The sequence below is a fragment of the Sus scrofa genome, chromosome 1 (genome assembly GCF_054392235.1).
Source record: "Sus scrofa isolate SSC_HxYL_T2T_F1_AM1 chromosome 1, Sscrofa_HxYL_maternal_Yorkshire_Landrace_v2.0, whole genome shotgun sequence".
NCBI lineage: Eukaryota > Metazoa > Chordata > Mammalia > Artiodactyla > Suidae > Sus > Sus scrofa.
In genome coordinates this window covers 137,736,570-137,749,347 of record NC_139383.1, presented here as the reverse complement: position 1 = coordinate 137,749,347, position 12,778 = coordinate 137,736,570, and the positions used below count along the sequence as shown (strand labels likewise).

The window sequence follows — 12,778 nt, the reverse complement described above, 5'->3', positions numbered from 1 at the left end:
AATTTAAATGGTCCAAAATTACACTGCCAAACAACCAAATGATGTGGAATTATAAAAAAACAATACTGAGATAGACTGGAGTAATGGACAGTTACTCACCCATTTGTATATTGAGAAACTTCTGCCAAGAAAGAAGATGCAGAATGAGCCTCTTCACTCTCTTCTTGAGTCTGTGCAAGGGGAAGGCCTGAAAAAGAAATTCTGAAAGATAAATCTATGACTCTGCTATTAAATTTATCAGCTATACCTCAATTTCATGGTTCTAAGATAATAAGCAATGTCAATTCAACTGAGGTTCTTTCCCTTGTTCTCAATCTGAACTATTGATTCTGAACATTTAAACTATTAAACTTTATCAGTATGTTAGCTGGAGAAACAAATAGGACAGAATCACATCCATGCAACATAATGCTTAATAAATATTTACCTCATTTAATATGACAAAGTAAATAAGGTCCTCTACCTGCTCTGAGTTCCTAGAAGTCTTAGCAAGCAGGTAGAAATTCAACTTCTAGAAAGGAAAACAGGTTGCTATCCTGTCTCCTTGCTCAAGCAAAAAGACATAAAAAAACAAACAAAAAAACTATGGGGGTCATTTTTCTCCATAATCTGTCCTTCACCTATGGGAGGACTATTCTAAACCTTTCTGGCAACTGCCAACTCTCCCAGTTAAGTTAAAATTCTGTGTGAGCCACTGAAGTTCTCTTTGCAATCTGCTGTGATGGATGGTTACAGCACATTTGAATATTACTCTCTTGTTTTAAAAAAGTTTTGTTTATATATTAATTCATCTGAAAGGCCACAATTAAAATTACCCTGATTCTCTGATCTTTTTTTTTTTTTTTGTTTCCTGTGACATATGGAGGTTCCCAGGCTAGGGGTCAATCGGAGCTGTAGCCACCGACCTATGCCAGAGCCACAGCAACACGGGATCCGAGCCGCATCTGCGACCTACACCACAGCTCATGGCAACGCCGGATCCTTAACCCACTGAGCAAGGTCAGGGATCAAACCAGCAACCTCATGGCTCCTAGTCGGATTCATTAACCACTGAGCCACAATGGGAACTCCCTGATTCTCTGATCTTGAACATAGCCAGTTCTTTTCCCTTTTCGATTAAGGTCTCTTTAGAAAATACACTTTTTAAATTATTTTATTTTTTGCTTTTTGGAGCCACATCTCCAGCATATGGAAGTTCCAAGGCTAAGGGTCAAATTGGAGCTGCAGCTGTCAGCTTACACCACAGCCACAGCAATGCAGGATCCAAGCTGCCTCTGTGACCTACACCACTGTTCACTGCACACAGGATCCTTAACCCACCGAGCGAGGTCAGGGATCGAACACACATCCTCATGGATATTAGTTGGGTTCTTAACCCACTGAGTCACAACAGCAATTCCAGGAAATACACTTAAAAAAAAAAAGGAAAATAGGAGTTCTCACTGTGGCACAACAGGATTGGCGGTGTCTTGGGAGTGCTGGGATACCTGTCTGATCCCTGGCCTGGCAGAGTGGGGTTAAGGATCTGGCAGTGTTGCTGCAACTGTGGCTTAGTTCATGACTATGACTCAGATCTGATCCCTGGCCCAGGAACTCCATATGCCACAGGGCAGCCAAAAAAGAAAAAAGAAAAAAAAAAAAAAGAAAAAAAAAAAAGAAAATATATCATGAGCTCATCTTGATATTTCCAGTATTTGTATATGAGTCTTTTTTTCTTGATTTGAGGTAAATTTTATTTGCAATAAAATGCCCAAATACTAAAGGTACCATTTGATGAGTTTCGACAAATGCATACACCTATGTTAACAAGATCTTTTTAAATTAATGAACTTTATTTTTTAAAGCACTTTTAGGTTCGCAGCAAAGTTGAGTGCAAAGCACAGATTCTTCCATATACCCATTGTTCCCAAGCACCCACAATTTCCCCCACTATCAGTCACTCACCAGACCAGGCTATTTCTTACAACCTACAATGATATATCATCATCATTCAAAGTCCATAGTTGGGAGTTCCCGTCGTGGTGCAGTGGTTAACGGATCCAACTAGGAACCATGAGGTTGCGGGTTCGATCCCTGGCCTTGCTCAATGGGTTAATGATCCAGCGTTGCCGCGAGCTGTGGTGTAGGTTGCAGACGCGGCTGGGATCCCTCGTTGCTGTGGCTCTGGCATAGGCTGGCGGCTACAGCTCCGATTCAACCCCTAGCCTGGGAACCTCCATATGCCACGAGAGCGGCCCAAGAAATGGCAAAAAGACAAAAAAAAAAAAAAGTCCATAGTTAACACTAGGGATCATTCTATGGTGTTATACATTCTATGGGTTTTGACAAATGTACAATGAGACATATCCACTATTATAGTATTCCACAGAATAGTTTCCTTACCCTAAAAATCATATCTGTGCTCTGCCTATTCGACTCTCTCCCCTAACCCTAGTTGATCACTGATCTTTTTACCGTCTCCATAGTTTTGCATCTCCCTGAATGTCATATAGTTGGAATCATACAGCATGTAGCCTTTTCAGATTTGCTTCTTTCACTTAGTAATATGCATTTATGTTTCCTTCATGTCTTTTCATTGTTTGATAGCTCATTTCTTTTGAGCACTGAAGAATATTCCATTGTTTAGATGTATCAGTTTGTTTATTCACAAGGACATATGGGTTGCTTCCAAGTTTTGACAATTATGAATAAAGCTGCTATAAACATGCGTGCGGGTTTTTGTGTGGACATAGGTTTTCAGTTTATTTTGGCTGTTACGAAGGAGTGTGAATGAGGGACTATATGGTAGGAGCACATTTAGTTTTGTAAGAATCTGCTGAATTATATTTCAAAGTGGCATGGACTTCATTCCTAACTGAAATGAAAGAGAGTTCCTAATTCTGGGTTTATTCTTCCGTTATTTCATTTATAAAAAACATAAGCAAATATGACTACCTGTAAGCTTGTATATGCATAATACATGAAATAAAGGTTTATACTATAACTACTCTCCTGTACCCTACTCTACTTTTTTCACTTAATAATATATCCTGGAGATCACTTTTTCAATTGTTTCAATGAAACATAATACAGAACTTAGGAAAGTATGATTACAAGCATAATTAATTTTGCCAGTAAATCATGGGCAGATGTTATTTACAGTTAACAACTGATGGGAGCTTTACCTGTGTCTATGGTAAGAAGTATCTGAAACATGTGTGCCATGGTGATCAAATGGAAGAGATAAAGGTGGTTATAGGAAGAGCTAACTGAGGAAGGCTGCAGATCAACAGCATCATCCCAATACAAGGATGGGAAGGCTAACACAGCACCCACCTATGAGAGAAAATAGATATCAACATGGGTAACAACAAAGACCAACACAAATTAATCTCATAACTAAATATAAAGAACACCAGACACTGCTCTTTGTGTGTGCATGTTTTAATAACCATCATATTTTTTCTAATTATTCAATAGGATATTTTAGAACATAACATACCAAAAGTAGAGGACAAATGTCATCACCAAACAGGTTTATCCCTTTGCTGGGTCTACTTATTCTAGTTCTAGGTAGTGGTCTCAATACTGTGATTTTAGAAGATGCAACATTATAATCACTAGGGGAGTTCTTAAGATAAGTGATACACAGGCCCCATGATGCCAGTTTAACCAAATCATAATCTCAGCAGGCTGTGCTCGCAGTTACCAGCATTTTTTTTTTTTAGGGCTGCACGTGCAGTGTATGGAAGTTCCCAGGCTAGGGGCTGAATTGGAGCTACAGAAACACCAAATCCAAGCCACGTCTGCAACCTACACCACAGTTCATGGCAACGCCAGATCATCAACTCACTGAGCCAGGCCAGGGATCAAACCCGCATCCTCATGCACAGTAGTTTCGTTCATTTCCACTGAGCCACAACAGTATTCTTTTCAAGGTTTCCCTCATGAGAATCCAAAAGACAAGAGTGACAGTCACTGGGTAGAGGATACTAACTTTGCATCCATGCTCCCAGTCTCACCTTGGCTCTCTCTAGGGAATTTTTTTTGGGGGGAGGGGAGGAGAAAGGCACATTCTTTTTATTTTATTTTATTTTATTTTTTTATTACTCAATGAATTTATCACATCTGTAGTTGTCTCTAGGGAATTTTTTATGGGGGTGCTGTGCCCATAGCATGTGAAAGTTCCCTGACCAAGGATCGAACCCACATCATAGCATCGACCCAAGCCACTGCAGTGACAATGCCAGATCCTTAACTCACTGTGCCACATAAGAACTCCCTAGAGAACTTGTTCTGAAGGAGTAGAATCATCATAGGGATGGAAAAGCTGTGGTGTGCCAGCCTAGATGTGCCCATGGCCTGGTCACTATCCCAAATAACTAATGATTTTAAGACAGCTCATACTATCATTCATTGCTTACAAACAAATTGAGAAAAAGAAGGAGGGGGAAAGAATAATACATTATTAGAAACAGTTTATTTGTATACACACCACCTAAATACAATCAACTAAAATAAGACCTATTATAAAGTAAAGGGCTAAATGTGGTATCATCTTTAAAGTGATTTTGACTGTCTCAGTCAAATCTATAACTATTTGTAACGCAAATGGACAAAAGAGATTAAACTTCATAGTTTGAATATCAATAATTTATAATATTGAACAATGAGGAAAATCTGAATGAGGAAAATACATGAAATCATAAACTTGAGTGACTTTGAAAAAAAATTTACTGAACACTTACCAAAACATGAAACAGATCTATGGATAGAAGGCAAGGTGTATCATCTGATTTCAGGATGGGAAGAACAACTAAACAAAACAAAAACCAAAAAAAACTTTAATGTAATTCAGTTAGTAATAGAGTAATGTAGTTAAATATAATGGAAGATACAAACATCTAAAACAAAAATTTATCAGGGTTATAAAATACAAAAGCTGGTAAACTGGTACATCACATCTTTAAGATACAGGAACCAAAATTAAAGATTAACTCAACTGAGAAAAGGATCTAAAAAGTCCTAGATATGATTTAATGGTTGAAAGATAAGAAACAGGAGGAAAGGGTAAACTAGGATAACTAAGAAATTGCTCAATAAGTATTTGCTCAATGAAAGAGAATTACTTTCACACAATGTTCCCGAACAGTTCCCCCTCCACAACTACACATTTCTAAACATTCTGTGATGCAAAAATATGTGAACAAATTTGGGACTGGGGAGCAGGGAGAGCATGCAAAGCAGTGTAAGTGAAAGGAGAATGGACAAGAGACTCCTGAACAAAAACTAGATAATGGTTTATAGGGACTGATGAATGGAAGGAAATGCAGATAGCTCAAAAACTTCCTTTCTGACCTGGTCAGACTCCAAATTCATAAACCAGGGAAAGAATGACAAGGAAGAGAAATCAAGAATTCAAAACAACAGTAAGGGTCTTGACTATATCTCAATAAAGCTATTATTTGCTTAAAATGAGGGAAAGAAGCCTCTTCCCAGACTAGGTCAATTTCTTAACCCCTTATTCACTATTTTAAACAAAAACCATGAAAGTTAAGGGCATAGGCTTTGGAGTCAGACAGAAATGGGACCCAGTACTTCCTGTGATTACGTGTTACACGCACAGACTTGACTTCTCTAAAGAGACAGTGAATACAACATTGCTGGGAGGTTTGTTAACATGTGCGTTAAAAGTACTTATCCTGAGCTTGGCATACAGTAACCACTACAAATGATATTAATATTGGCTTTATAAAACTAAATTGATCACAGGGCTCTGCCATTAACTAGCTATGTGTTCTTAATACTCCACTTACTGTTTCCAGCTCTCACTTCCTCAAATTAAAAATTAAAAAAAAATTATTATAGTTGAAAAACTTTTGGTAATATTTCTGATGTCAGTTAACATGTCCACAACACCCCAATACTACCTATCTTATTTTCTTATCAGTATTACAAAGTATTTTGTTCCCAGGACATTTTACTAACTCCTAATCCCTTGTCCTGAATTTTATCACCTTTTCAGCCAAAAGAATACTCTTAGTGTCACCAATTTTTTCTAACAGGAAGATGTGGAAAAAAAAAATTTTTTTTTTGTGGTTCTAGTGAGAACACTATATTGTCACTCCCCTCAATGTTTAATTTAATTTATTAAATAATCAAATATTTTTATGTTTTTTTTTTTTTTTTTGTATTTTCTAGGGCCACACCCGCGGCATATGGAGGTTCCCAGGCTAGGGGTCTAATTGGTGCTGTAGCCGCCAGCCTTCACCAGAGCCACAGCAACGGGGGATCTGAGCCACGTCTGCAATCTACACCACAGCTCACAGCAACACTGGGTCCTTAACCCACTGAGCGATGCCAGGGATTGAACCTGCAACCTCATGATTCCTAGTCGGATTTGTTAACCACTGAGCCATGACAGAAACTCCTGGAAAAAATTTTTTTTCTGGCTGCTAAATATATTTATTTTTTAGAAGTCCTCTGAAATCAAAAGTTAATTTTTTGCATGCATATTTTCATTTCATCTCAGTAAAATCTTCCATTTACGCTAAATTAAATACTGCAGCAACACTTATATGATACAGTAAGAAAAGCATAGGCTTTATGGTCAAGTCTTGGGTTCAAATATTAGTTCTGCCTCTTACTGGTTTTATGATCTTAGTCATGCCACATAACTTCTCTGTGCCTCAATTTCTTCATCTGTAAATTGGGAAAATGATAATTTCCTTGAAGAATTGTGGTTAGAAGACATGATTATATTAAAAGATCCTTGTACAATATGTGACACATACATGGTAGCGAGCACTAAATGTCCTATTGCTATTGCAGAATCAACATATTAAAACAATATTTATCACTTTTCGCACAAAACAGCTCTCTGTTGTGGACTTCCCTGTTTCTCTCAATAATCTTGTTACTCATTTTAATTCAAATTCTTGCCTCCACTCATCCCAATTTCCTCTCTAATTTGTTTTCCATGCAAATATACGTTACCTCTAATTTTTCCTTTTCCAATTCAATCTATACAATATCAAATTAACTTTAGAGTACTATTGCTCAAAAAGTTTCAGAAATTCCCAATAACCTAAAGAATAAAGTTCAAACTTCTTACTGGGGCATTTACAACCCTCTGATTTTATTAGAACTTCATCTTTCTCTATCTATCTATGGGTACCACTACTCCTATCAGACTTGTCTATTTGAACATACCACACACTTTCCTACCTCCTCAATCTCTGTTCACCTTGTTCACTGGACTTAAAATGCTGTCTCTGTTCCCCTTAGTTTATTTTTATGGACCCCCTGTTAGAGGGAACATTTGCAGAGTCCCATAGTGATCTCTTCCTGTCTCAATTCTTAAAGCACATATTTTAAAAACATATTTATTTGTCCTACTTTTGAAGTACACATTTTTACCATATATCTGGCATTTGGCTACTTCATGAGTTTTCACAGAGGTTCTGCTCTTTTAATTCAATCAAAAGCTTTCTAATGGCAGAGACCATATCTTATACCTCTACACACAGTTTATAGCCCTAACACCTTGCAAATAAAGATGTTTCTGCTGATAAATTTTCACATGACAAACTTCAACATAAAGGCACAAAGATACATTACACAGCAAAAGCACATCGATTCCATTAGTTACTGCCAATTAGAAATTATGCACTACTATTTTGGTCTTTGTCATCTGTGACAATATTATTATTATTCTTTTTTTCTTTTTATGGCCACACCCGCAACATATGGCAGTTTCTGGGCCAGAGGTCGAATCAGAGCGGCAGGCCTACACCACAGCTATAGGAACACCAGATGTGAGCTGCATCTGCAACCTACGCCACAGCTTGTGGCAACACCAAATCCTTAACCCACAGAGCGAGGCTGGGGTTCAAACCCACATCCTCACAGAGACAAGGGCAGGTCCTTTTAACCTGCTGAGCCACAACGGGAACTCTTGTGATGATGTTAAGTAGTCTCTTTGGTGCTTATTTTGAGGTGTTTTAAAACATTATAAATCCCATAATGTGTGATAAATATAAAAGCAGGGAAACTATGTGGAACTGCTGGTAAAACAAGATATCTAAATTGTAACTGAAACAAAAAGAGATACCAAAAAATAAAAAAATTAAGCCAAAATATTACTATGCAAATAGGATAAACTGTTAACAATAGGAAGAGGTCCTAAAAACAAGAAGCACATGTAACATGAGCAAAATTCTGGGCCTGTGCAACTGACCAATAAGAGAAAAAGGAAATGAAAAAAGGAAAAAAAATTTAAGTGTATAGCTAATTAATCTACATTAATTAATGTAACTAATAGATTCCTATTAACATGAGGTTAATTCAGGAGTTAGCTGGAAATTAACTTGAAAATATAAAAGTATTTCATAGTGGAAGAAGTTATAATGAAATCTGTGTAGCAGTCTGCATGGAGCCATGGAATCCCCATGTCATCAGAGTGACAGAAAGCTGCTCAGGAAGAGCTCCTTAAGAAGCTTGGGGGATGAACAAGGAGGTAACTGACCTGTTTCAACAGACTTTCAAGGTAAAGCTGCTGGTCTCATTTGCAGGGGGTGGGGAGGGGGGGAGGGGGCGGGGAGTGACCTGCTAGATTGGCTAGGAAAAAACCATGCCTGGTTTTAAAGCTTAAAGAAACTGAGTGACTCTATTATTTGGTAGAAACATACGAAGGAAGTGCCAAGCTTAACCCCCTTTACATGTGACCAAAGTGAACAAATAGCCTTATAAACAGTCCTTTTTAAGCCTGACCTGTTTAGGTGCAAAGGAGTTCCTGTAGTACAAATATCCACATGGAAATGCAGATAACTAAAATGAAAGCCAATCCACTTTCAAAGAAATCATTCCACTACTGCATAACCTCTAATCCTTTTTATTTTCATATTAACTGAGAGCACCATATGAACTTATTTTAGCTTGCTAGAATCTACAAACAAACAAACCCAGCTGTTACAGCCTCTCTCAAAGAAAAAGGCCTACAGTTTGAGATTACTACACTTAGCATTTCTACTATTTTTATAGACCTTTAATACATACTAGAAAAATTAAACATATTTTTATGTCTTTTTTTTTTTTGCCTTTTCTAGGGCCGCTTCCTGCAGCACACGGAGGTCCCCAGGCTAGGGGTCGAATCGGAGCTGTGGCCGCCGGCCTACGCCAGAGCCACAGCAACTCAGGATCCGAGCCACGCCTGCGACCTACACCACAGCTCACGGCAATGCCGGATCCCCAACCCACTGAGCAAGTCCAGGGATCGAACCCGCAGCCCCATGGTTACTAGTTGGATTCGCCAACCACTGCGCCACGACGGGAACTCCCTAAACATATTTTTAAATGATCTGTCCACACTGCTGTTCCCTTTTCTAACCAGACTGAGATACAAAGATGTTAGTAAGTGTGGATGTCGGTTCAAAAAAGTTCCTATGTGAGTATAATGAACACAGATGACAACATTTGGAAAATACTTGGTTTTAAAAATAAGACTGCGGGTATTACAGGGGAGGCCATGTTTTGTTTTGTTTTATTTTTTGCCTTTTCTTTTCTAAGGCTGCGGTTATGAGTGCTCAAAATTAGTGCGGTGTGTTGTTTCCTAATAAAATACACTGCCAGAAATACAATGGGAAAATACATATAAATAACATATTAATAATAATTCAAAAAATAATTCAGAGAAGACTCTACCTGAAAGAAGACGAATCAGATGTTTCTGTATCAGCACTTGAGAACAGGTAATCCTTTGTGCAATGGCGAACTGCATTAATGCTTTCAAACCATTATGCTAGATTTTTGTAAAAGAGGAGAAGATAAAAAGATAAGGGAATATGACAGGCCAAAGTCACTCACTGTAAAAACCAATCCCAGTCTGCAAAAATTAGTGCAGACTCATATACTTTACGTTCTTTCAAATAAATTATAATAAATTACAATTATTAATACTTTTAAAATGTTTTATGACCTCACCGAATTTTTTAATAGATTTTCACGACAAAGAGGTATTTAAGATACAATCATCTCAGTTCTCTTCTAAGTACTCTTTTTTTTTTTTTTTGTCTTTTTGCCTTTTCTAGGGCTGCTCCCGCAGCATATGGAGGTTCCCAGGCTAGGGGTCGAATTGGAGCTGTAGCCACCGGCCTACGCCAGAGCCACAGCAACGTGGCATCCGAGCCACGTCTGCGACCTACACCACAGCTCACGGCAACGCCGGATCCTTTAACCCACTGAGCAAGGCCAGGGACCGAACCCACAACCTCATGGTTCCTAGTCGGATTCGTTAACTACTGAGCCACGACGGGAACTCCCAAGTATTCTTTTTTACCAGAATCATTCTTCTAAATGTCTGGCCTGTGCAAATAAATGTATTTACAGAAATTCTATAATGACAGCAGAAAAATCACTGGATTCAGAGAAGAGATCATCTGCTTCCCAGAAAGAAGGATGAGAGCTATAGGGAAGCACACTGTGGACTCCAAGTCCCCTGTGCAGGCTGTCAGAAAGTAAGAGGGAAATGGCTGAGAGGGGGTGGTCTAGGGAATCCTCAGCTGCCCAGTTTGTTTTTACAGAGCTTCTGAACACATTTTCTTTCTTTCTTTTTTTAGGGCCACAGCATATGGAAGTTCCCAGGCTAGGGGTCAAATTGGAACTTCAGCTGCCTGCCTACACCACAGCGACAGCAACACCAGATCTGTGAACCACTCCACAGCTTGAAGCAATGTCGGATTCTTAACCCACTGAAGCCAGGGACTGAACCCTCATCCTCATGGATACTAGTCAGGTTCTTAACCCACTAAGCCACAAAGGGAACTCCTGAGCACATTTCTTAGGTACTGTTTTTCAGGGTTCCCAACATTATGACATGCAGGTCTGAGACAGGAGTATAGTCAGTCAGGATCTGCCCATTAAGGAGTCATGGCTTAGATTTATTCTTAAATTCAGTAAAATTATTTGTCTAGAGTTAAGCCAGCATTAATACTTAATGCTACATGATGGTACAAAATTAGCTAGAAGGAAAAATGCAGGAGACTCAAGTTTTCTGATTTGGAAATGAACAGAGAAGGGGAAAAAAAGTAACTAAGAATATCATCAGAACGCTTTCTGTGAGTAACATTTAATCACAGGTTACTAATAAACTCTGCAAAGTGTGTAAGCCTCGCCTTTCAAGCTCCTGAAACTGAAGTAGCTTTTATTTTTTACTTTTACTTTTTTGGCTTTTTAGGGCCATGCATATGGAAGTTCCCAGGCCAGGGGTCAAATAGGAGCTGCAACTGCCAGCCACAGCCACAGCCACGCCAATCCAGGCCAGTCTGCAACCTACAGCAGAGCTCATGGCAATGCCAGATCCTTACCCCACTGAATGAGGCCAGGGATCAAACCTGCATCCTCGTGGATACTGGTCAGGTTCTTAACCTACTGAGCCACAACAGGAAATTTTTTTTTTTTTAAAGCAGAATTCTGGTAACTTTTACAGAAAAAGGAGTCAGTAAATACTTTTCTTTAATGATAAATTTACTGTGGGATTCCTATAAAAGCATACCATAAGTTACATTCACCCTATTGGAATATACATACCTGTCTATTTTGAAGTGCTCCAAACAAAGGTTTTCCTTCATCTCCCAAAAGGTTTTCTCAAAGAGTAAGAAAAACAAAAACAATAAATTCTGATTACTGATACAACTGTATACTTGGTTTCTATCTATAGATGTTCCTTAATTCCCTGAGGCCAGCCACAAGGGGAACTCCTCATATATCCTTTAACTAATTCCACTTCTGACCAGATGATTTAGACTCTTTCCTTTCAAAATTTAAGTCTATACCAAAATCGGCAAATTTCTGAGTGAGAGAATACTACAGAGGCGAATGTAGATCATTTAAAAATTGTTACTATAAATAATAAAGTCCTTGCAACAATCTATAAAGTATACTTGAATAAAACAAAGTATTCTGATTCATTTCCCCTTTTAACATCTCTTCTATATAAAAAAAAGTTTTAATGAAAAATGCTATAAAATTTGGTTGTGATGATTATTGTACAACTATAAATGTAATAAAATTCACCGAGTAATTAAAAAAAGAAAAATAGTTGACTTACAATATTATATTAGGTTCAGTATATAGTATAGTAATTTGATATTTTTACAGATTATACTCCATACAAAGTTATTACAAAATATTGACTATATTCCCAGTGCTGTGCATTAACATCCTTGCAACTAATTTATTTCATACCTAGTAGTTTGTACCTCAATCTCCTTCACCTATTTTGGCCCTACCCCTACCAATCTCCCCTCTGGTAACCACTAGTTTGTCTTCTATATCTGTGAGTCTGTTGTGCTATATTTGTTCATTTGATTTATTTTGTAGATTGCACCTATAAGTTAAAATATACAGTATTTGTGTCTTTCTCTGCAAAAAAATTTTAAATAATTTTTTCTTAGTCACAACTTACTTTGTTTAAAAATAATACATAAACAGGTGCAAGTAACATTATTACTCTTTTAGGTACAATTTTAAAAATTAGGTTTATAGGATAAAAGGAGAGGAAATTGTGAACAGCAAAAAACATGGGCTCAGAAATATATTTTGCCTTGTTGGCTAGGGTATTTATTATTAAATTACTCTTATTTTCAGTCATCCTTAGCAACAGACACATGTATGAGTGGAAGGCTTACTTCCTATTTTCTTTTTCCATTTTTAAATGGACAGCAATAAAAGATACTCTGTTTAGATTCCTCAGCTATTTCTCATAACTATGCCAGTGCATCCTATATATGTCTCTCCATAC

The 12,778-nt window shown here is 37.8% G+C and overlaps 1 protein-coding gene across 4 annotated transcripts in view; it reads right to left on the bottom strand.

Moving 5' to 3' along the window:
• The window catches only part of UBR1 (ubiquitin protein ligase E3 component n-recognin 1), a 141,369-nt gene that overhangs the window by 22,265 nt on the left and 106,326 nt on the right, over positions 1-12,778 (bottom strand). For all 4 annotated transcript variants that reach the window (XR_014813013.1, XM_021097091.2, XM_084972918.1 and 1 more), the window contains 5 exons: positions 11,566-11,621; positions 9,682-9,778; positions 4,728-4,795; positions 3,165-3,315; positions 100-187 (listed from right to left, as the gene is read on the bottom strand). Coding sequence is in view for 3 of the 4 variants with exons in the window: in XM_021097091.2 (XP_020952750.1) it covers positions 100-187; positions 3,165-3,315; positions 4,728-4,795; positions 9,682-9,778; positions 11,566-11,621 (460 nt within the window). In the remaining variant the exon portion in view is untranslated. The remainder of the gene's footprint in view (positions 1-99; positions 188-3,164; positions 3,316-4,727; positions 4,796-9,681; positions 9,779-11,565; positions 11,622-12,778) is intronic.